Source organism: Suncus etruscus, chromosome 6 (genome assembly GCF_024139225.1).
Source record: "Suncus etruscus isolate mSunEtr1 chromosome 6, mSunEtr1.pri.cur, whole genome shotgun sequence".
Lineage (NCBI taxonomy): Eukaryota > Metazoa > Chordata > Mammalia > Eulipotyphla > Soricidae > Suncus > Suncus etruscus.
Genome location: NC_064853.1, coordinates 15,445,870 through 15,470,187, shown reverse-complemented (window position 1 = coordinate 15,470,187; position 24,318 = coordinate 15,445,870). Strand labels below are relative to the sequence as shown.

At 40.4% G+C, this 24,318-nt stretch overlaps 2 protein-coding genes across 3 annotated transcripts in view; one reads left to right on the top strand and one right to left on the bottom strand.

Moving 5' to 3' along the window:
- ATG4C (autophagy related 4C cysteine peptidase) overlaps positions 1–24,318 on the top strand; it is an 88,676-nt gene that overhangs the window by 54,877 nt on the left and 9,481 nt on the right. For both annotated transcript variants that reach the window (XM_049774413.1, XM_049774412.1), the window contains exons 8-10: positions 1,622–1,700; positions 2,385–2,461; positions 12,880–12,999. In XM_049774413.1, coding sequence (XP_049630370.1) covers positions 1,622–1,700; positions 2,385–2,461; positions 12,880–12,999 — 276 coding nt within the window. The remainder of the gene's footprint in view (positions 1–1,621; positions 1,701–2,384; positions 2,462–12,879; positions 13,000–24,318) is intronic.
- LOC126010820 (small ubiquitin-related modifier 1-like) lies at positions 19,782–21,289 on the bottom strand. Its single transcript, XM_049774423.1, has 3 exons — positions 21,207–21,289; positions 20,908–21,017; positions 19,782–20,702 (listed from the first exon to the last, which is right to left on the bottom strand). The coding sequence occupies exons 1-3, from the start codon at positions 21,274–21,276 to the stop codon at positions 20,562–20,564; spliced, it is 321 nt and encodes a 106-aa protein (XP_049630380.1). The 5' UTR covers positions 21,277–21,289; the 3' UTR covers positions 19,782–20,561.

Below are 24,318 nucleotides of genomic sequence, written 5' to 3'. Positions count from 1 at the left end.
ATAGGTCTTCTTTGGAGAAGTTTCCAGCTCGTCTCCCTGTGTGTTTAGTGGGATTATTTGTTTTCTGTTGTTGAGTTTATGGGGAATCTTAGCTCTTTGTTTAAGTCTGAGATATTTCTCTCCCAGTAGTATGACTTTTGTTTCAGAGATCATCTGCTTTACAGTGAAGAAGCTTTTTAGTTTGTGATCTCACTTGTTTATTTTTGTCTGTTGTTTCTCTGTTGCTTAAGTTGAATTGATGATTATGGAAGCCAGTATCATGGAGTGTTTTTACACGTATTTTAATCTGGATAATGAATCATGTTGTAACATCTAAGCCTGCAATCCAGTTTGAGTTAATGTCTGCATAGTGTGTACTCTAGTTTTCTTCTTTTGCATGTAGTGATTCGGTTTTCCCAGGATCATTTATAGAAAGCATTTTTTTTTGTTTTTTTGTTTTTTTTGTTTTTTTTTTTTTTGGTTTTTGGGCCACACCCGGCAGTGCTCAGGGGTTACTTCTGGCTGTCTGCTCAGAAATAGCTCCTGGCAGGCACGGGGGACCATATGGGACACCGGGATTCGAACCAACCACCTTTGGTTCTGGATCGGCTGCTTGCAAGGCAAACACCGCTGTGCTATTTCCCCAGGCCCCATGCTCCTTTGTTGTAAATTAACTCTTACTCCTGGTTTGTGCTCAGGAAATCACTCTTGGTGGGGTTTGGGGAAAGGCTACCTGAAATAGATTGTATAAAGAGCATTCTTTTTTTTTTTTTTTTTTTTTGGTTTTTGGGCCACACCCGGTGACGCTCAGGGGTTACTCCTGGCTATGCGCTCAGAAGTCGCTCCTGGCTTGGGGGACCATATGGGACACCGGGGGATCGAACCGCGGTCCGTCTCCTAGGCTAGCGCAGGTAAGGCTTACCTTACCTCCAGCGCCACCGCCCGGCCCCATAAAGAGCATTCTTGAAGATATGTGTTATAGTAATGAGCACTGTATGGGGAGTATAATACTATGTAATATTATTCATTGTGTCATGTGAATCACGATTTCTTTTCTAGAGGCACAATTATGAGCATTATGGTATCATGGTTGACTAAGAAGGTTTGGGAGAAAAGGGCTTATGAGGAGGGGAAAATCTCTTTCATAAGGCCTGCGAATGTTCCAGGGCTGGGGCCCTGGCAGCTGGTCTCCCAGCCCAGCAGAGGCACATGGCTCTCAGATGGCAATGGATTCAAGCATTAGTGACACTGGGAGCTAGGGCCTAGGCCGGGCTTAGTCTACCTGAGTTGCATGGACCTTCATTTGTATATTTCTGTGATGTCATAAATTAAACCCAGGTCTTCATGTTTGTAAGGCATGTAACTCATGTAACTCCCAGTGGAGTTTTATTCTCTTAATGTGGTGACACTATCCATCTGCTTATAATGTTCATGAGGAGCTGATGAGAATGCTTTGATTTGCTCATGCTAATGTTGAGAGATTAGTAGACTAAAGGATTTCACAACATGGGGCCATTATAATAGAAATAAGACTAGAAGTAAAAATTTGGGAGCTACTGTTACTGGTAGAAACAATTTTGCTTATTTTGAATAATTGCACTTGCCTTTCATCTCTAAACCTGGATTAATTTCTTCTTAACAGGGAATTTTAAGCCTGGAATATTGTGTGGGGATTATAGGCGGCAAACCTAAACAGTCATATTACTTTGCCGGATTTCAAGGTTAGTGACTTAGTAAAATGTATGTTTTGTTTTTTTTTCCCATTGTTTTCTTTCACAAGTCAGAAAGTTAATATTGTATCTTCTGGACACCCAGTGATAAATTAACAGAGCAAAATGAGCACCTTGTAAATTCATCAGTCCTGACCTAGCGCCTCATTTGTCATTTGGTCCACAACATAATTGGATTCTGTAAAATGTATGTTTAATTTCTGTTATTGCATAAACAAGGCATAATTTATTTCACTAAACTTCCCAAGACATTGATGCTCTCGTCTGGCAGTTTGCTATTTACATATTTACTTTTTTTGCCAGTTTTGGTGGTGCTAGTTGATAATCAGATGACAAGCAATATGCTCTCCCTGTCAAGAGAAAGTAGCGTGATCCATTTTTCATATACAAACCGTAGAATCTAATTGTGTGTTTGTGAAAGTAATTTTATCACCAAAAATTAAATGACAGCCTCATCACTTTATAAAAATTCTGCTTATACAGGCATATTTGATTATGCAAGATTTAATCTGTCCTGTGCAAACCTATGTTTTAGTCAATGAATATCAGTCTGGCAAGCTGTTATCATCCCAGCTTTTTTTTTTTTTCCCAGCTATTCTACATAGAAATTGGATTGTAAGCAGTGTAATAATATGGTGTTTTTTGAATTACTTGTCTTCTGTTTTGTCCTTGTAGATGACAGTTTGATTTACATGGATCCTCATTACTGCCAGTCTTTTGTAGATGTCAGCATAAAGGATTTCCCTCTTGAGGTACTAGATAAAGAGCTGGTACTGTTTTCTTACTTATCTAGCAAATTGTAATTATTGTGAGATGTGCTGGACAGCTACGCTTTCGTGGCATTACAATTTCACGCTAATAGTCAATATTTTACTGTTTCTAGAGCCATCATCAACACAGAGGTCAAAGATTAAATGATTTGTTGTTGAATTTTAATTTATTATATACTTTCGTCTTCATTTATCTCTGTCTCTAACTTGTTAGCTGCCTTAGCCTGACCCAAATAAATGAGCAGGCCTCCAAATAATTTTATAGATTTATAACTGAACAATTTTAAGGAATTTTTAAATGTTAGGTTTTGAAAAAAAAATAAACAAGGGGAAGAAAATGGATTTGGGTTAAAATAACACAATGACTAAAGGATGATGTGACTAAATTAAATGGTTTTAAGTTTATTAATTAAATCTTAGCTGCTCATTAAGATGTGAACAACTTTGAAAATTGTGGTGCCTTAAAAAACTAGGTTGGGTTTCCAGTTACTTGTTTTAGCTTAATTTATTAATATCTTTTCCTTTATCCTTTTGTGATTTATATTCAGTGAATTTTGACCACAGACAAATGAGAATTAATTACTGTGTTGTTTTGCTGTTTATGACCCTACTGATGCTTTTTTTTTTTTTTTTAACAAACTTTAAACCAATTCTATCACTTGAGCAGTGTATGCACTAATTCTTGAGGATGTGACAGGCTGGAAATGTACTTTGTTTTAGAATTAGCTTGTTATGAATTATAGTTACTAAGTAGTTCTTCAGGTGTGGATATGAAGCAAGATAAGCTGGCTGATCAAATCTGGCTTAGGAGGATGAATTATAAAGCATCCTGGCAGCCTTTGTAAAATCTTTGTTTTAAATATATATTTTTATTTAACTACCATGTTTACAAGGTTGCTCATAGTAGTTTTTTTCCACAGATAAAGTTGTTCATGATTGAATTACAGTCCTACTATGTACAACCACCTTCACTAGAGCACATTTCCCACCACCAATGTCAACAGTTTTCCCTCTCACTCTCCTTGATGTCATCGTTCCTCCCACCCACCCTCTCCTGCCTGCCTCTGGTGCAGGCATTCTACTTCTCCCTCCCTCCCTCCCTTCTCCTCCCTCCCTCCCTCCCTCCCTCCCTCCCTCCCTCCCTCCCTCCCTCCCTCCCTCCCTTTCTCTGTCTCTCTGTCTCTCTCTGTCTCTCTCTGTCTCTCTCTCTCTGTCTCTCTCTCTCTCTCTCTCTCTCTCTCTCTCTCTCTCTCGCCTCTCCTTTGTTTTTAATTTTGTTTTTTACTTTTTATTGTAACCAATTTGCATTACAGGTCTTCCACAATTGTGTTTCGGGCACATAGTGACAGTAAATTAGGGCCATTCCCGTCACCCGTGTTGTTCTCCATTTTGCTCCTGTTCCCATCATGCACCCTATGCCTCCCCACTTTGTCCCCTAGACTGCTAGTAAAACAGGTCCCTTTTGTATATAAATTATTGTAGATTGGGTATCTTGATTCTGTGTAAACTCTAAATGTCAACTATCTTTGAGACCAGAAACCAAGTTTTTTCTTACTTTCTTCCTTTATAGGATCTTGCTTATAAACTTTAAGAAATAGGGGCCGGAGAGATAGCATGGAGGTAAGGCGTTTGCCTCTCATGCAGGAGGTCATCGGTTCGAATCCCGGCGTCCCATATATGGTCCTCCCGTGCCTGCCAGGAGCAATTTCTGAGCCTGGAGCCAGGAATAACCCCTGAGCACTGCCGGGTGTGACCCAAAAACCACAAAAAAAAAAAAAAAAAAAGAAATATTTGCTAGTTGAATGATAGCATGATAGAATTATGATAAGAGAAACACTTTGATTCATACATGCATTTGTGGCTGCGGCCCTGTAACCCGATGATGCAGATTCCCAGGTCCAAATTATCTATTAGTGTATATGTGCCCAAATGATTCTCTTTTTCTGGGAGGGAGGGGGTCACACCCAGCAACATTCAGGGGTTACTCCTGGCTCTCTGCTCAGAAATCGCTCCTGGCGGGCATGGAGGACCGTATGGGATGCCAGGATCCAAATGATTCTTTTGAAAAATTCTAGATATTGATTATTCAGTGTATGGCATAACTTTTCCTCTTTGATAATATTATATAAATGTGACAAATTATTCTTGTACACTAATAAAATTTCACTAGTTTACTTTTTATCATATTTTCTGTTTAAAATGCTACAAGTAGAGATATTTTAGCTACCCTGTATTCTTTTTTATTTTCAATACAATTTCCTCTTTATTTTAGTTAGATTTTCTGACAATTATATCAGTGTTACTCTGTTTTTAAATAAGTATTTGTTAATTGAATCACCATGAATACACAGTTATGAAGTTGACCATATTGAATTTTAATCATGCAATATCCAACATCCATCCCTTCTCCAGTACAATTTCCCTCCAGTGATGTTCCCAGTTTCCCTCCTCCTCTCTACCCCAGCCGGCCTTGATGCCATTCACTTCACTTTTTTTTCTCTCTTTCTCTCTGTCTCTCCCTTTTTTTTCCTTTTAGACACTGTGGTTTGCAATATTGTTACTGAAGCAGTAATATCTATCACTTTATCCCTTTCAGCACTTAGGTCTTGTCCAGAGTGATCATTTCCAGCTCTTTTTTTTTTTTTTTTTTTTTGGTTTTTGGGTCACACCCGGTGACGCTCAAGGGTTACTCCTGGCTATGCGCTCAGAAGTCGCTCCTGGCTTGGGGGACCATATGGGACGCCGGGGGATCGAACCGCGGTCCATCCAAGGCTAGCGCAGGCAAGGCAGGCACCTTACCTCTAGCGCCACCGCCCGGCCCCTCATTTCCAGCTCTTACTGTCATTGTGATGACTTCTCTGCTCTAAATGCATCCCTGAAGTTTGTGTCAAGCTTCCTACCATGGACTGGTCCTCCTGACCATCATCTTTATTGTCTTATATATTAATATTATCTTTCTTTAATATCCCACAAATGAGTGTGATCAATTTTGCCTATCCCTCTCTTACTCATTTTGCTCAGATAATATTCTCCAATCTATCCATGTATAAGCATATTTCATGACTTTATTTTTCCTAACAGCTGTGTAGTATACCATTGTATAGTTATACCACCATAGTTTCTTTATCTATTCATCTGCTCTTGGGTACATAGGTGCTACTCTGTATTTTTACCTTATGTTTTAACTACACTATATTCTTGCATTGGATTCATGTTATAAATTATATGCACACTCTTATATTTACTTAACATACATCATTCATCTTTTCACCAGTGCACATTTCCCACCACTATTGTCCCCAGTTTTCCTCCTGTCTCCCTCCTTGCCCCACCCTGCCCCTGCCTGTCTCTGTAAAATTATTTTTTAAAGTAAGATTTTGGGTCAGTACTTCTTTGAGTCACAGATGAGAAAGTTAAAGTCATAGCTTTTTAATTCAATTTCACATAAATAATTACTGATAATGTCTTAAGTTATACTGGGTTATGAAATTTTAAGAAGTTGTAAATTAGAATATTTTGATTGAAGAGGTTTAAATAACAGGTTCTATATTTATTATGCTATAAAATTTCTGTATTTCTACAGCTCAACCTTAAAAATACTGAAAATCCATCAAACAGGTTTTTTCTTTGGTTTTAAATCTAGCATTTCTTTCTTTCTCTTTCTTTCTTTCTTTCTTTCTTTCTTTCTTTCTTTCTTTCTTTCTTTCTTTCTTTCTTTCTTTCTTTCTTTCTTTCTTTCTTTCTTTCTGTCTTTCTTTCTTTCTTTCTTTCTTTCTTTCTTTCTTTCTTTCTTTCTTTCTTTCTTTCTTCTTTCTCTCTCTCTCTCTCTCTCTCTCTCTCTCTCTCTCTCTCTCTCGCTCTCTCCTTTTTTTTTCGTCATACCCAGCAGTGCTCAGGGGTTATTCCTGGCTCTATGCTCAGAAATCTCTCCTGGCAGGCTTGGGGGACTATAAGGGATGCTGGAATTCGAACCATCAACCTTCTGCATGCAAGGCAAGCACTTTACCTCCATGCTATCTCTCCAGCCCCAAAGCTATCATTTCTTGAGTTCTTTCTGTGTGCAAGATACTGCCCCAAGCACTTTTAAGGCCTCATTGGAGCTGTTTTCTTCCCTGTAGTACCAAGTGCTTGGATTATGTGAGTGTTAAGTTTTAAATTTCTAGGATATTTTTTTTTATGAGTGTAGACTATGAAGTTTTTATACTTTTAAGGAAATCTTTATCTTTGACTCTACTCACTGCATGGTTTACAATATGAAGTGAATGCCAGTAGATCTGATTAGATCTCCCATGTACCAGTAGAGATTTATGAGGGTAAATTGGTAAGAGGATATGAGGGTAATTGGGAGGGCAAATTATACAGACTAGCCTCAGGTTCAGTCATTTTCAGATAGAGAATAAGGATTGTGGTGGTGGTGGTGGTGGTGGTGGTGGTGAGTGGCAGTGTTCACACCCTTGAGGGAGAAGATTAGCCATTAGACAATTTGAAGTTAGAAAGGAAATGAGAAAAACTCAGTTGGGTTTCAGCAATGAGGCTGTGTTGAACTGTGGATTCAACAGGAAATAGAAACAGGGTAAAGACTCAGCTGCTGGAATTAGCAGATAGATACTTTCCTGAGTAGACATACAGTGTGTTTAAGAAATAAAGATGATGGGGCCAGAGCACAGTGATAGGACATTTGCCTTGTACACGGCTGACCCAGGATGGACAGGAAATTGCCAGGAGCAATTTCTGAGCGCATAGTCAGGAGTAACCCCTGAGTGTCACTGGGTGTGGCCCAGCTCCCCCCCCCCCAAAAAAAAAGAGAGAGAGAGAAATGAAGACGCCCTGGATGAGATTGTTGCATTCTGTTTTGATATACTTTTAGAATAACTGGCTCTAATAATTGACAGGCACTCAGTTTTATTCGTTTTAGTATTCTTTGCCTTATTAGAATATATATGAGTCTTTTCTGATTTCTGAACCCCCCTCAATTGCAAGTTTCAGAAGAAGGTTTATACAGCGGTTGACTGTTGTCCTCTGTCCTACTGAACTTTGAGAAGTCTCAGGATGACATAAATTCTTTTATTTTTTATTTTTTTTTATTTTTGGGCCACACCCGGCGATGCTCAGGGGTTACTCCTGGCTGTCTGCTCAGAAATAGCTCCTGGCAGGCACTGGGGACCATATGGGACACCAGGATTCAAACCAACCACCTTTGGTCCTGGATCGGCTGCTTGCAAGGCAAACGCTGCTGTGCTATCTCTCTGGGCCCCAGGATGACATAAATTCTTAAAGTCATCAGGGTGATGTGATTAGCGGGTATGTGAGCTTGTCAACGAGCGATGTACTTGTTCTCATTTCCATGTGGGAATTGTTGCTGGTCTGAGTGCTTTTGAGTAAGGGCATTCTCTAGCTGTTTTAGGATGCTTCTTGTAAGTTGCAACAATTATAATATAAACTCATGCACATGTCTGAAAGCTTTTATGAGAGTATTGCTTTGTGTTCAGGACCATAAATTTTACTATTCAACTAAGAAACCGAGAACACCTCTTTCTTAATAGGTGACTATTAGCTGTTTAGATTTTGGGGTGGGGGGGTTCATAATCTGTTACTATTCAGAGTTTACTTCTGGCTCTGCATGCAGGGATCACTCCTGGCAAGCTCAGAAGACTGTATAGGGTGCCTATATAGTCTTGGATCAGCTGCATGCAAGGCAAACACCCTACCGTCTGTATTGCTGTAGTCCCACTGTGAATTTTTTGTTTGTTTGTTTTGATTTGGGGCCATACCTAGTGATCATTGGTGCTCAGGCTTACTCTCCTTGCCCTGCACTCAGGAATCTCTCCTGGTGGTGCTCAGGGAACCATATACAATGCTGGAAATTGAACTCAGGTTGGCCACTTGCAAGATAAGTGCCTTATTCTTTATTCTATTTCAATTATATTATTATTATTGTTATTTTGGGGGCCACACCTGGTGACATTCAGAGGTTACTCCTGGTTCTGAGTTCAGAAGTTACTCTTGGCAGGCTTGGGGGACCATATGGGATGCTGGAATGGAACCTTAGTCAGATGCATGCAAGGAAACACCCTACCCACTGTCTATCACTCGGTCCCTCTCTTATTTATTTTTGAGACAATAATAATGCATTAAATATTCTATCACTAAGAATTTACTCACTCAACTTTTTCCTCCCACAAGTTTTATTTTATTATCACAAAGTATGTCTATTGAAGTCAGGCCTATTTGTGTCATAGAATTGGCAGGTTTTTTTCAAGTACAAGGGAAATCATTGCAAGTGCAGAGGTCAAAAAATGATCACAAAGTGAACAGGCTGGTCAATACCACTTGGGACAATATTTGAGAGTTGAATTTATTCTGCAAGGGAAAGAAATGATTCTCAGTTTTTTTTTTTTTGATGTTGATTTGGCTTTAAAATCTTCTGGTGAACCAAAACATTTAATTATTGAGTTTAATTGTTATCAATTGCTTCTCTAAAAGAGCATGGATGCCTATGGACCAATATGAGCACTGTAACACCCAGTAGCAATTCCATTGTTCAGCGATCAAAGGTTTATGTCTGTGTTTCTGCAAATAATATAAAGTTCTTTGTAGATATCAACACAACCATGAATAACAATTTATTGTTTGTCATTATCGTGCTGAGCGGAGTGAGGCAGCTTCAGAGCACTGAGCCTGCTCTGCTTTAGACTCTTTGGTTTTTCCATGAAAATTTTGATCAATAAGGTAGTATAATAAGAGAGAATATTTTATTGGGTTTTGTATAAGCTTTTCACCTTTTTTTCTTCGTTATCAAGTAGTAAAGACTAGAAAATATTTCTTACCCTTTGCTTCAGAAGGACTTGGCCAAATCACTACTTTTATATGTGTTTCCCCGTTCCCCTCTGCTATCTAGAATAGTTGCTTTTCAAATGTCATCTATATACTTTGCTTGTTCTCTGCTTAGCAAATGGAACACATTATAAATCAGATCATTAGGAAGCTGGGGAATATTAAAAAGTGATGTGATCGATTTGCCATGAACATGGCAAATATGAAAGTTCATAATCTACATATTAGGGTTTCAAGTTAAAATTCCTTAGTTTTAAGCATTGAATGCTGGGAACATTTGAGTTCATGAGTTTAAATCCAGCCAGGTTCTTTCCCCTTCCCTTTCCTCTCCTTAAATTCCCCTTCCCTACCCTTTCCTTTACATTTCCTTTTCCATTCTCTCTCTCCCTTCTTCCCTTGCTCCCTTTCTCCCTCTTTCCCTCTTTCTTTTTCTCTTTCCCTCCCTCCCTCTTTCCCTCTCTCCCACTCTCCCTCTCTATCTCCTTCCCTCCCTTTTTCCCTCCCTTCCTCATTCTCTTTCTCTCTCTCCCTCCCTCCCTCCCTCCCTCCCTTCCTTCCTTCCTTCCTTCCTTCCTTCCTTCCTTCCTTCCTTCCTTCCTTCCTTCCTTCCTTCCTTCCTTCCTTCCTTCCTTCCTTCCTTCCTTCCTTCCTTCCTTCCTTCCTCCCTCCCTCCTTTCTTCCTCCCTCCCTCCCTTCTATTCTTTCTTTATAACTTCCTCCTTCCCTCCCTCCTTCCCTCCCTCCCTCCCTCCCTTCCTTCCTTCCTTCCTTCCTTCCTCCCTCCCTTCCTTCTATTCTTTCTTTATAACTTCCTCCTTCCCTCCCTCCCTCCCTCCCTCCCTCCCTCCCTCCCTCCCTCCCTCCCTCCCTCCCTCCCTCCCTCCCTTCCTTCCTTCCTCTGTATTCAGGAGGTCATTCATGGTCTTGGGAGATAATGAGGTGACAGGGATGGAATCCAGGGCTCATGCATATGCTCCAAACCCTTCTCCAACTATTTCCCCAATCTCAAATTCTTTCTTGGTTTTGTGTACGAAGGGATTTGGGTTTTAATGCTACACTCAGCAATGTTCAGAAACAGATTATTTCTTTTGTTTTTGTTTTGGGGCCACACTAGTGGTGTGCAGGGCTTACTTCTGACTCTGCACTGAGGGATCACTCTGTTGGTGCTTAGGAACCCAATGGGGTGCCAGGGATAGAACTCGGGTCTGTTGTGTACAAGGCTAATCACCTTACTCACAGATTATTCTCTTTGACCCCAAAATTACTTATTAATTGAAAATTTTAATTTAAAAATATAAAAATTACAAAGACTGTCTCAAAATAATCCCAGGGTCTTCTTCTCTCTATGCCTTTAAATTTATGCAAACAAACATTTTAGTCTGCATTGTTATGATTTCTACTCTATACTTACACCTTTCAAAATCATATACACAATAAAAGACTTGGTAGTACCTGTATAAACATATAAATATATATATATATATTTGACATAGAAGTTGTATCAAAATATAGCCATTCTCATTAACACCATTTTGTTGCTGGGATCATACCTACAACAGGACAAGATATCTGAGTATGGGAGTTTTCCTGCTTTGTTTTATTTTATTTTGGTGGCACCAAGGATGGAACTTTTATGTACAGGAGGAATGTGCCAAGCAGTTGATAGCCTTGAAAGTATCAAATATAGGGCCAGAGTGATAGCACAGTGGTAGGGCATTTACCTTGACGCAGCCCAGCCAAGACAGACCCAAGTTCGATTCCCAGCGTCCTGTATGATCCCTGAGCCTGCCAGGAGGGACTTGTGAGCACAGAGCCAAAGTAACCCCTGAGCACCACTGGGTGTGATCCAGCCCCCTACAGAGTCAGAATTAAGGCCTGAGCACAACTGGGTGTGGCCCCCCCAAATAAGAAGGTACCAAAAGTGATGGTGAAGGAAAAAGATAGTACCAGGCAGCTTTATTCCCACCTTATTTTCCTCCTTTTGTTCTGGAAGATGTAGAGTCCAATAGTTACTGTTTCTCTGAGCAAGGGAAGAAGAGAGGCCTGACTTGGAGCCCTCAAGGGTCTATGGCGATGACTTTGAGAACTGTGAAGTCTGGTGGGGATAGAAGGACCAGGAAGGCAGGGACATGGCCCGCTGAATTAGGACTTAGACTAGAGCTCAGGAGGGGCAGGCAGGGCTGGCTATGAAAATTGTCAAAACTTTCAGGTCGGCTTCTTGTCCCTGGGGAACTGGCATGTGATTCTGGGTGTTTGTTTTAAAAGCTTTTGGTGGTGATAGTGGTAGGTGCTGGCTATATCGGGCAGTACTCAGGGCTTACTCCTGGTTCACTGCTCAGGCTAAGCTTGGAGGAGGAACTATAATGGGGGAGTGGGTAGTAAGGGATCAAACTCAGATTGGCTGTGTGTCAGGAAATACTTTATATTGCTATTTATATTGTTCTGTGTCCTGGTACCCCCCCCCCCCCCAAAGTGGTTCTCTTCTTAAAAAGGGTCATGTTGAAAAGCACTCAACAGGCTGCATGGCACTTCTTGGCAATGGCTGATTTATTCTACACCTGCCCACTAGCTGCTTCAAGACTTCCTCAGTAACATCTTCCCTGTCTCTTTGCAAGGCTGGTGGCACGCACTTTCTCTGCAGAGAGGCACGGTGGTAGTACTCCAGATCTGAGATGGGGGATTGGGCAGTGCTCCCTCATGTGTCACACCTTTGGAGTTTGGGGAATTGGACTGGGCTGCACCTTCCTTTTTTTAAAATACAGGTATTGTTGATCATTTAGAGGAAAACTAGGTAGCAGGTTTAAAAGGAAATGAAATTGGCATACATCACAAAGAACAAGAACAGTCAGTGCTGGCATGGATGTGGGGAGAGAGGGACTCACATTCACTGCTTGTGGGAATGTAGATTGGAATATTATGCAGATGTTAAAAATGAAGCCATGAAATTTGATTATACCTGGATGGACATGGAGATTATTATGCTGAGTAAAATGAGTCAGAGGGAGAGGGATAAACAGGATATTCTCACTCATTTGTGGAATATAAGAAAAATAAAAGATAATATGGTAATAATATCCAGAGACAATAGAGATGAGGGCCAGGTGTTCAGTCTATTGTAGGGAGCTTGCCACAAAGAACAGTGAGTGCAGTTGGGGTAGAGAAGGGTCCATTCTGACCATGATAGTTGGAACTGATCATTCTGGACAAGAACTGGGTGCTGAAGGGAATAAAGTGATATGCTTGGTATCCCTTCATTGACAATAGTGTCAAAAGGAAAGAAAATAAGAGAGAAAAAATACATGGTGAGAGAAAGAGAGAAGTAAAATACCTGCCCCAGAAGCAGGTGGGGTATGGGGTAGATGGGAAAGAAACTGAGAACATTGGTGGTGGGAAAAGTGTACTAGTGAAGGCTGTTGGACATTGTATGACTGAAACTCTATCATGAATAACTTTGTAATCATGGTGCTTAGATAAAATAATTATAGAAAAGAAAAATTCTTGTCTTACGAATACAGGAAATGGAACTCCCAGTACAGTAATTCCTGGGCTATTTTCCCATTCTGCAGACATTCCACTGTCCTTCTCCCAAAAAGATGTCCTTCCGGAAAATGGACCCAAGCTGCACTGTCGGATTTTATTGTCGGAATGTTCAGGATTTCTGGCGAGTTTCGGAAGAAATCACTAAGGTACTTTCATGGAGGATATTCTGTTCTCATGTTGGTAGATTTGGTGAGGAGCCAATTTTTTTAAAAATGGGGTGTCCAGCTTTGCAGGAGTCTTGGGGTTGATTTGAGTGTGTCACACCTATGGTCCAAATGCCACAAACCCACTACCATGGTCTTGAGAGTAATAACCTCTTTCTTATGATAGCCTATCAAAAGAAAATATGCATATAAATATAAGATATAAGAGATTTTTATAACATTGTCCTTGGAGTGTTACTATGATAGGACCTGAAAAATTATTGAATTCCTTCCAGCTTTTGAAGGCTTTTTGTATTGTTTTGTTTGGCGCCACACTCAGCAGAGCTCAGGGGTTACTTTAGAAATTACTCCTGGCCAATTGAGGGGACCATATCGGATGTTGGGGATTGCACCCTGGCTGGCCACATGCAAAGCAAACACCCTACCTACTGTGCTCAGGCCCCTGGACTGGTGTCTGAAGATTCTAAACTAGTGACCAGGAGAAAATACTGGTTGCTACACTAGGTGGCACTGTTGAAATAAAAATCCCGTTGTTAATGGTAGCCCTGCAATTAGGTTCTATTTTATTGGAAGAGGATTTTTAAAAGGGCAATACCCTGGGGGAAAGAAAAAATTAATGAAGTATTTGATCAAGCCAAATTGTGCATTATTTCTTGTTAGTGCAAGTGCTTCTTTGATTTTTTAAAAGAGAAATGGTATTTTTGGATTTCTTAGAACTGCTTTATCAAATGAGCTGTGTTGTTACTTCCAATAAGCTTGTCTAATCTGATCTATTCTACTTATAGAATCTTTGAAATAGGTTTATTTAACACCTTCTCATTACCTCTAAACCTCTGCCTTTTTTTTTTGGTCCTTGTGTCCTGCTTGAGTACATTTATAGAACCTTAAGTCCGTCTCTATTTAGTATTTTAGAAAAATAAAGAGGATTGCTTATTTAGGAAGGAAGTACACTTAATTGGATGATTCTCCTTAAAGGTATCAATAGTTACAGGTCATTTTATGGTAAGTAAAATGAATACTCATTTTATTTTGGGGTATTCTTTGAGCTCAGAGACATAAGCATAGTACCTTGTTTTACTTCTCGTTAATTTTATTCAGGAAAATGGACAGCGTGGGTTGAAATTTTATTTTTGCAATGTATAACTATAATAAAAAGTTAAATATAGCGTTTCATATAGGTTGGGTTTAGTTTATTTGACCTGCTATGTGAAGTAGGAAGTTTCACAGGGGTATGCCAGAGAAATGAAGAAGAGGAGAGAATGAGGTAAGTCAGAAGCTTTGCCTGGTTTTCACTTCTCGCCTTTGTCTTTTCATCTCCGTTTACAACTTGGAAGGCCAACTTAGCATTTCAAGCATTACTTGAAGTTAGTCTAAATGTTTGTATGAACTAGTTTGACATTTTTGTCTTTACAGACTAATGTATATGTATTTACTCTCCATGGAAAATTATAACAGTTATGGATGAACACTTTTTATTAAAAAGTCTCATTTCTGTTAGTTTCTTTTCTTTCTTTCTTTTTTTTTTTTTTTTTTTTGGTTTTTGGGCCATACCTGGTGACACTCAGGGGGTACTCCTTGCTATGCTTTCAGAAATCGCTCTTGGTTTGAGGGACCATATGGGACACCTGGGAATTGATCCTCAGTTCGTCCTAGATCAGCCACGTGCAAGCCAAATTGTCTACTGCTGCGCCACCGCTCAGGCCCCAGTTTCTTTTCTTTTAATCAAGTTTAAATAAATATGCTTAGAAAAGCAAGGCACTCTTCTGGGTTAGAACCAAATTTTTTTTTTTTTTTTTTTTTTTGGTTTTTGGGTCACACCCGGCAGTGCTCAGGGGTTATTCCTGGCTCCAGGCTCAGAAATTGCTCCTGGCAGGCACGGGGGACCATATGGGGCGCCGGGATTCGAACCAATGACCTCCTGCATGAAAGGCAAACGCCTTAACTCCATGCTATCTCTCCGGCCCCGGTTAGAACCAAATTAAATTGTCAGTTTCCAAATTGAAAAAAAATTTATAAATGAGTTGCATATTGATATTTTCTGATTAAATAGTTTTTTTTATAGTAAGAGTTAACATGTTTAAATAGTGAAAAAATACTTAGAAATTTTTTATTTGCTTTGTTTTGAGACCCTACCTGGCATTGTTTAGGAAACTATATGTTGTATAGTGGATAGAACTGGTGTTGACTATGTGCAAAGCAAGAGCCCTAGTCTGTACTATCTCTTGGGACCCGAGATTATAGCTCTTGCTACATCAGAGTAATTGCAATATTAAAGCAAAAGAGAAGCCATATTGAAATGTCATGTGAAAGTACTGATAATTTTTCCAGAGTCAATTAACTTTGCTTTAATAGTCATGTTGTTCTTATGTTAATAGCTTTTGGTAGCAGTATAAGAAACTCACTTTATCAATTAATAACTTGATCATTTACTTTTGCTTGAAAGGTTATAAGTTAATAAGCTTTTTTTTGTGTGTGTGTTTCTTCTTAAAACTGGTTTTTTTTGGGGGGGGGGCTGGAGAGATAGCACAGTGGTATTTGCCTTGCAAGCAGCTGACCAGGATCTAAGGTGGTTGGTTCAAATCCCGGCTTTCCATATGGTCCCCCGTGCCTGCCAGGAGCTATTTCTGAGCAGATAGCCAGGAGTAACCCCTGAGCACTGCTGGGTGTGGCCCAAAAACCAAAAAAAAAAAAAAAAACAACCAAAAAACACCAAAAAACTGGTTTTGGCATTTTTGGTTGGTTTTCATTTGATAATGTTTCAGTTAAAAAATTAAAACTGCTTATTTCTTTATAGGGAGCTAGATAGTATAAATCTTCATGTATTTTTGTTTGTTTTGTTTGTTTGGGAACTACAACTGGCCAATCCTGGTTCTACTCAGGGATCACTCCTAGCAAGCTTAGGGAGCAATGGGGTTCAAACTTGGGTTGGTTGTGTGTAAGGCAAGTACTCTACCTATTGCACTATCACTCTAGTCACTCATGTTGTTTTTTATTTCATTTGTTTTGGATTTTTTTTGTGTGTGTGATTTTTGGGTCACACCGGCAGTGCTCAGGGGTTATTCCTGGCTCCAGGCTCAGAAATTGCTCCTGGCAGGCACAGGGACCATATGGGGCGTCGGGATGCGAACCGATGACCTCCTGCATGAAAGGCAAGCGCCTTACCTCCATGCTATCTCTCCAGCCCCTTGTTTTGGATTTTTGGGCTATACCTGGAAGTACCTGGTGAATACTCCCAGCACAGTGCTTGGGGATCATTCTTGATGTTCATTGGAGCATTATCTAGGTAGGATACATACATGTATTTAAGAACTTTGGGCTATCTCTGGGCACCTTGATTTTCATGGTTAATTTATAATATGGCGTGAATAAATATAGTAGTGTTTTATGCTGTAAGACCTCTGTGTGTGTGTGTGTGTGTGTGTGTGTGTGTGTGTGTGTGTACTTGCATGCCCACACATGTGTACTCGCAGAGTACCAGTGATCAATCCCGGGCTTCCTACATATGAGGCATGCCCTCTACCTGCCACCCGAGCCTAGAAGACTCATCCTGGCCTCTTTGATTTAAAAAAAATGTCAATAAAAGCCATTAGGAGCTGAGAAACTGTCACATTGAAAGCATAAAATGACCAAGCTATGATCCCTGCTTTTGAACAACATCTGAGACTTCTTGTCTTCAAGTACCATTTATAGTGCAGAAGGAAAATGAAACAAGCCAGGGAAATGTTAAGTCCGAGACATACTGCGCTGTGGTAGGAACACATGGCTGGGGAAGACCAGGCGTCATGTGAAAGAGATGCCACATGCAGGGCCAAGCTTTTGACATGACAGTGATATTGGGCCTCAAGGTACAGGCTTAGTTTCTGTTGGCTTATGGAGAAGGAATGGGACTTGGAGTTAAGGAAATTACACAGGAAAGGCATTGGAAAAAGAAAATTCTGGGGTTGGAGCAATAGCACAGTGGGAAGGGCATTTGCCTTGCATGCGGCCGACCTGGGTTCGATGCCTGCCATCTCATATAGTTTCCCAACCTGCCAGGAGTAATTCCTGGGCAGGGTCAGGACTAATGCCTGAATGCTGCAGGCTGTGACCCCCCAAACCCCTGCCCCAAACAAATATTACAAAACTCATCTAAAGAAGGGGAAACAGTCCAATTTGTGAAGTGACAAAGCTACTTAAAAGGTAGGATTTCTTTTTTCTTTTTCCTTTTTGGTTTTTGGGTCACACCCAGCAGCGCTCAGGGATTCCTCCCGCCTCTACGCTCAGAAATCGCTCTTGGCAGGCTCGGAGAACCATATGGGATGCCAGGATTCGAACCACATCCTTCTGCATGCAAGGCTAACGCCTTACCTCCATGCTATCTCTCTGGCCCCCCAAAAGGTAGGATTTCTAACAGAATCAGAATGCTGATGGCTATAGCCTGAGAGTCTCCATTAAAAATCATTTTTATTCCCTCCCTTTCCCTTTCTCCCTCCCTGTGTTGTTTTGCTGTTGCTGTGACAACTGCCTATCTTCACACCCCCCAGCTGTTGTGCTCCTGACATTGCTGGGCTGGTTGTGTTCAGGCCAACTCAGCTGCTATGTTCTCCAAAGCTCTCAGGCCTCTGTGGCTGGTGCCCTCATCAGTGCCCACTGAGAGGACCACTCTGAGTTAGTTGATTCACATACGTGAAGGTGGTGGCTCTGGCTGGCTGGGAGTGCTGAGGGGTTTATGCAGTGATGCTCAACCTGGTATTTGTTAGCAGTTGCGTTTTCAGGTTGTGCCTGCTAGAAGTTGTGCCTCCTTTGGTGGCACCCAACACACCCTTGGCCAAGAGGCATATGTGGAATCTGCAGCTTTCCACTCATCCTCACATGCTTGCCAGCAGCTGCTCAAGGCCTCTGCCCTGTTTTTCTGGGCCTTGGGAGTCTGCATCGTCAGCAGGTCTCGAAGGTAACATAATACTATGCACCACCTGGGGCCAGAGAGATAGTACAGTGGGTAGGGCACTTGTTCTGTATGCAGCCAACCTGGGTTTGATCCCCAGCTCCCCAAATGGTCCCCCTAGTGTCGTCAGGAGTAATTTTTGAGTGCAAATCCCAGAGTAACCCCTGAGCACTGCTGGAATGTGACTCAACCCCTCCTCCTTAAAAATACTATGCACCAACTCTGAGTAATGCAAGTATAAGAAAAAGTGTGATGCTTAGATTTTTTTTTTTTAGGTAGTATGTGAACACATTTTTTAAAATAAATTCTTGGGGAGGAGGGAAAAATAAATTCTTTAATTGAATCATCATGGGATATATAGTATTCATGTTTGAGTTTCAGTCATACAATGTCCAACACTCTTCACCAGTGCACCTTTCCCACCAACAATGTCCCCTGTCCACTCTTTGCCCTCACCCCTGCCTATCTCTATGGTAGACATTTCTCTCTCTCTCTGTCTCTCTCTGTCTCTGTCTCTGTCTGTCTGTCTGTCTGTCTGTCTCTCTCTCCCTCCCTTCCTCTCTTTTTTTATCCTTTTAGACACTGGTTTGTTACTAATGTGGTATCATGCATATCTCTTTCCCTCCTTTCAGCACCCACTTCTTTTCCAAGTGATAACTTTCATCTATCATTGGAGGACAAATATTTTAACAGTTATATCTTTACTTATAGTCACATTAGCATAATAAAGGCAGCATATTAAATATTTTCTTGTTTGTTATTGATTCATGCAAGGCTATGGCAGTTAAAAATATTGAAAAGAAAGATATTCATCAATCATAATGGAAATCATGCTCATAGTCAAATAATGAAGGAGGTATATAAATGTCTAAGTTTTAGGGAACTCTGCTCTATGAGTCAGTAATGAATGAGGCTGGTCAAGGAAGTTATAATAATATTGTGGAGAGTCTTGAATGCCAGAATGAAGAAGTTCATAGTTAAATTTTATCATACAGAAAGTAATATAATACATATCATCTTTAAGTATAAATATTATAAAGGCCTATTGCTACCATAGAGCTCAAGAAAAGATATAGGGAGGTAATTCAAAGGGCTTGAGTGCATGTTTTGCATACAGGAGATTGGTTTGGCCACCACACGGATAACATAACCACATGGTCACATAACATGGATAATCACATGGTCCCCCGCACACTGCTGGAAGTAATTCTTGAGCACCTTTAGCTGTGGCCTAAAACAATGAAAAATAAAAGAAAAATGAATTGCATATATAATTTAAATGTGTTCCCTTATTCTTTCTTCCTTCCCAGTCTAGGGTAACTACTGGGCATCCCGAGAGGGAAATAATAAATCATAAATCAGTTTATAATGCCCAGACTTTCTGTATCCATTAATAACTTTTCTGAATTCTATTAATATTATTAATATAGTTTTATAAAATATATATCCTTTTTTATGACTTAGAAATTATAGACATGTTGACATTCACTTAAATGTTTCTACAATATACTAACTTTTAAAGTTTTGATGGTCCTTTCAGTTGTTTCATTTTTAGATTATAAATAATTTTTTTTTAATTTGGATTTTGGGCCACACCTAGTAATGCTCAGGGTTACTCTTGGCTACGTGCACAGAAATCACTCCTGGCTTGAGGGACCATATGGGATGCCAAGAGATCAAATCATAGTCTGTCCTGGGTCAGCTGCATGTAAGGCAAATACCCTTTCACTGTGCCACTGCTCCGGCCCCACAAATAAAGAAATTTTTGTGCATATCTCTCTACATGTGCATGCATAATAGTTTGGGATTACATTAAATATAATATATATACATATATATATTTACGGTTTTTACAAATATTTGTTTATTTTAATGAAGCTGGTACAGACAATGTCCATTTAAATCCCATCTCCCAGGCCAGAAAGTACAAACAAAATAAAAAAAGAGCAGTGTTCAGTTGTATATACTTCTGTATGAATGGCTTTAACTGCTAATGAAAGAACTTTTCTGGGATCTTCTGACAAGCTTTTTTCTCATTAATCTTAAAATGCTTTCTCCAGTGAAACCATCTTTGAAGTTAGTCATGACTCTCATCACAGCTGTCATTTATTTTGTTTCCAATCTGATCTTGTTCCTCTTCATTTTTTTTTTTTTTTTGGTCCATACCCTCAGATTTTAAAAGTAGCGTCAAGTTAAGGAAAGGTCATTTTCCACAGTTCAGTTCTGAAAAACTTCCATCTCCCAGTGAAAGTCATAGTCCAGGAGTGAAGCGATCACATGCTAGAACATCAGGGCCAATTGAAAAGTCATTACGGACACTCGCATTGGTCAGTCCTATTGATCACAAGTCTGAAAATGCACAGTCCCTGCAAAAGATGGCCACTCTGTGCACACGTCATTTCTAAAAGGAGAGCAATGTCAAGGGGCTGAGGTCTGATCACCAAATATCAGCACAATGAAAACAAATGATAATGAATAATGGGCACTAGAATTCAAATTACCAGATGTTTTAAAGAGACTGGGTGCCTGTTCTCAATTCTTTTTTGAACACTACATTACAAAAGAACTATTTTTAAAAATAAAAAAGGATTGAGGATAAAGAAAAAAATAAAAAGAATAACTAAATCCTTGAGTGACCCCCTGTTTGTTCCTGATAAACTTCAATCACATCTTCTTCCTCCATTCCCAGTTCTTTTGGAGTGTGGTTATCAGCAATTCTCTGACCTTCAAAGAGAAACCTGAGTGAATTCATTGGAACTCCCTGTCTTTTTTTTTGTTTTGTTTTGTTTTGTTTTTGGGCCACACCCGTTTGACGCTCAAGGGTTACTCCTGGCTATGTGCTCAGAAATTGCCCCTGGCTTGGGGGGGACCATATGGGACTCCGGGGATCGAACCTTGGTCCTTCCTTGGCTAGCGCTTGCAAGGCAGACACCTTACCTCCAGCGCCACCTACCCGGCCCCGGAACTCCCTGTCTTTGACAGTAAGATTCTTTAAGTTTCTTGAGATGTGTGGTCATTTTCACTTTAAAATGAATCTCACTGCTATCCTGTCCAATAACTTTGAGTTTTATGTATTCTCCTTCCTTTTTTTTTTTTTTTTTTTTGTTTGTTTTTGGGCCACACCCGGTAACGCTCAGGGGTTACTCCTGGCTATGTGCTCAGAAGTTGCTCCTGGCTTGGGGGACCATACGGGACACCGGGGGATCGAACCGCGGTCCATCCAAGGCTAGCGCAGGCAAGGCAGGCACCTTACCTTTAGCGCCACCGCCCGGCCCCTCTCCTTCCTTCTTATCTCCCAAGTCCTCAGTTGAAGGTTTTGCCTCCTGATCCGACATGATGGCGCTGGCTCCCCCGGCTGTCCGCACGGCCACGGCCCTCGGGCAGGCAGGACCTCACTGGGGCTCCGCAGTGCAGACCGTCTCCGGCCACAGCACAACACGGTGGCGCAGCCACTCAAATATAATATATATTTTAAGTGTAGAATCAGAGGATGCATACTTTTAGGTTTCTTTGCAAATTTCTTGTAAATATTCTTTGAAGTGATCACTCTAAATGCAGTATGAGGATTTACAATGCTTCATATCCATGTTTGCACTTGATATTGCTAGATATTTTTTTTGTTTGTTTGTTTTTGGGTCACACTGGGCAGTGCTCAGGAGTCACTCCTGGGTCTATGCTCAGAAATTGCTCCTGGCAGGCTTGGGGGACCTATGGGATGCCGGGATTCAAACCACCGTCCTTCTGCATGCAAGGCAAACACCATACCACCATGCTATCTGTCCGGCCCAGATTTTTATATTTTTAACCAATTTTACTAATTTTATCAGTACCAGTAATTTTAATTCGTGTTTCCCTGATTGCCAGTAGATTTCACCAAGGTTTATTTTTCTATTTACTTCCCTTTTTGTTAATTTCTTGGTCATTTCCTTTCTTTATTTTTCTTTAGGGCTATTTGATCTGAAGTCACATTACATTTAAAGTTCTTTTTTTTTTTTAAGGGATGGGGACAGGGTGGGGAAGGATAGGGGCTAGGGAGACCCCGCCAAAGGGTCCAGGGAATGGGATGGGTGGCAGGGCTGGAAAGGGAGGTGGGAAAGGAAAGGGAAAGGTGGAAGGAAAGGGAAGGGACTCACATTTAAAGTTCTAATTATCTACTATTGTTTTTTCCTATGGGCTTTAAATATATTCATCTTTGTTTCTCTTTTCCCCCTTTAATTTCAGTCATATATATTGATATTTTTCTGGATTTTGAATTTGTATTTAAGAAATCTTCAGAACATAGTGGTCCTAAACATATAGCCTCCATTCTCCTCCATTTCTTTTACAAGTTTATTTGACATTTAAAACTTGTCTCTATGTCAAAGAAGGATTTTGTTTGTTTGTTTACTTATTTGTTTGTTTTTTTGGGTCACACCTGGTGACACTCAGGGGTTACTCTTGGCCGTTCTCTCAGAAATCGCTCCTGGCTTGGGGGACCATATGGGATGCCGGGGATCAAACTGCAGTCTGTCCTAGGTTAGCGCCGGAAGGTAGACACCCTTCCACTTGTGCCACTGCTCCGGCCCCTTGTTTATTTATTTTATCTTAACACAGATAACTATTCCTTTCAGCATCCTTTACTAGGAGTCTAATCTTTCAGGGCAGAGCGATAGCACAGTGGTAGGGTGTTTGTCTTGCACGTGTCTGATCCAGGACGGACCTGGTTCAATCCTCGGCACCCCAGATGGTCCCCCTAGCCAAGAGCAATTTCTGAGCGAATAGCCAGGAGTAGCCCCTGAGCATCACTGGGTGTGGCCCAAAAACTAAAAAAAAAAATTTGCCTTTCTTCATTGAATTGTGTTGTTTTCTTCTAAGATCTGATCTAGGATATTGCTGTAAGATAGAAGAGGATTGGTTTTGAGAGAGTTTATGAGAGTAGAATCAATAATAGCAAGAAACTGCTTGAACTCTGAGCCAGGGACAAGGAGAGACCATCAAGTCTGTTCTACATCAGAAGAGAAGGTGAACAGTTCACAGGTAGTTCATTTGGTCAACAAATACAAACATTAACACTGCATAACCAGTGAGAGATTTTATAAATGCTTCTAAACCTCTCTTTTTTCGTTTTTTTTTTTTTCTTCGGGCCACACCCGTTTGATGCTCAGGGGTTACTCGTGGCTAATCGCTCAGAAATTGCCCCTGGCTTGGGGGGACCATATGGGATGCCCGGGGATAGAACTGCGGTCCTTCCTTGGCTAGCGCTTGCAAGGCAGACACCTTACCTCTAGCATCACCTCACCGGCCCCCAAAATTTATTTCTTTTCCAAATTACAGATGGCATATGTACAACTGCTGTTCAGTATCCTTTGTATGCCTGATGTGCATATCAAAAAATGAAATTTCTGGTCTTCATTTTCATGCCTACTTTATTAATAGTTTTCCTCATCTCATCTGATGGTAAATTTGTCCTTATATCTGCTTAGAGTAAAAGCCATATAAAATTATAATTTTTTGTCACTGCCACTTAATCCTGTCTTTTATTTTGTCTTGGGGGCCACATTTAGCTGTGCACATGGCTTACTCCTGGCAGGACTTGAGGAACCATATGCAATACTGTGCATTAAACAAGGGTTGACTGCATGCAAGGCAAGCACCCAACCGTGTATTGGCACTTTACTCTCTCTTTTAACTGTTTCCCTAGCACTTACTGGCTTGTGATACCCAGGATAATTTATTTATCCCTTACATTTATCATTATCCATCTTCCTTCAGGGAATTAAAAAATATACACAGGCAGGAATATTTTGTCTGTTTAATTCATTGACAGATGCCAAGGCCTCTAGAACATGGCAAACATTTAGTTTATTTATTGATTGGGTGTTTGAAGCAAGGCAGTTATAATTCCCATCTTTGAGAAAAAAAACTAATGGATATAATAAAAGTAAAAATGTTTTACGGAGCAAATAATTATTGTGGGAAGGAAAAGAAAAAATAGAAAAATGGGGGCCAGAAAGGTAGTACAGTGAGTAGGGCACTTACTTTAATATGCCGTCAACCAGGTTTTGATTTCTAGCATCCCAAATGGCCTCCCAGGAGTGATTCCTAAGCACAGAATCAGGAGTAATCCCAGAGCATCACTGGGTGTGGCCCCAAAAGAAAACAAAATTGGAAAGAGTTTAATTTGGGAAATATAAAATATTGAATATATCTTTTTTAGGTTTCAGCATCTTTTTAATGTTCTATTTGATACCTACCTCCCTTCTTCCTGTTAATAATCCTCTGCTCACATTCTTCCTTCTTTCATATCTCTGACTAGCTAATCCTATTGTTAAATTCTTCTTCATCTTTCTTTTTCTTCGTCCTTCTTTGTTGTTTTTCCCAAGCAATTTGTAAGTTTT

Bases quoted from the DNA above. Each gene is read 5' to 3' on its own strand.
- LOC126010820 (XM_049774423.1), bottom strand. From the start codon at position 21,276: ATGTCGGATCAGGAGGCAAAACCTTCAACTGAGGACTTGGGAGATAAG. The intron at 21,018-21,206 runs GTGGCGCTAAAG...AAAAGGAAGGAG, and splicing joins GGAAGGAGAGGGGCCGGGCG to AATACATAAAACTCAAAGTT. The intron at 20,703-20,907 runs GTTCCGGGGCCG...AAAAAAAGACAG, and splicing joins CTTACTGTCAAAGACAGGGA to GGAGTTCCAATGAATTCACT.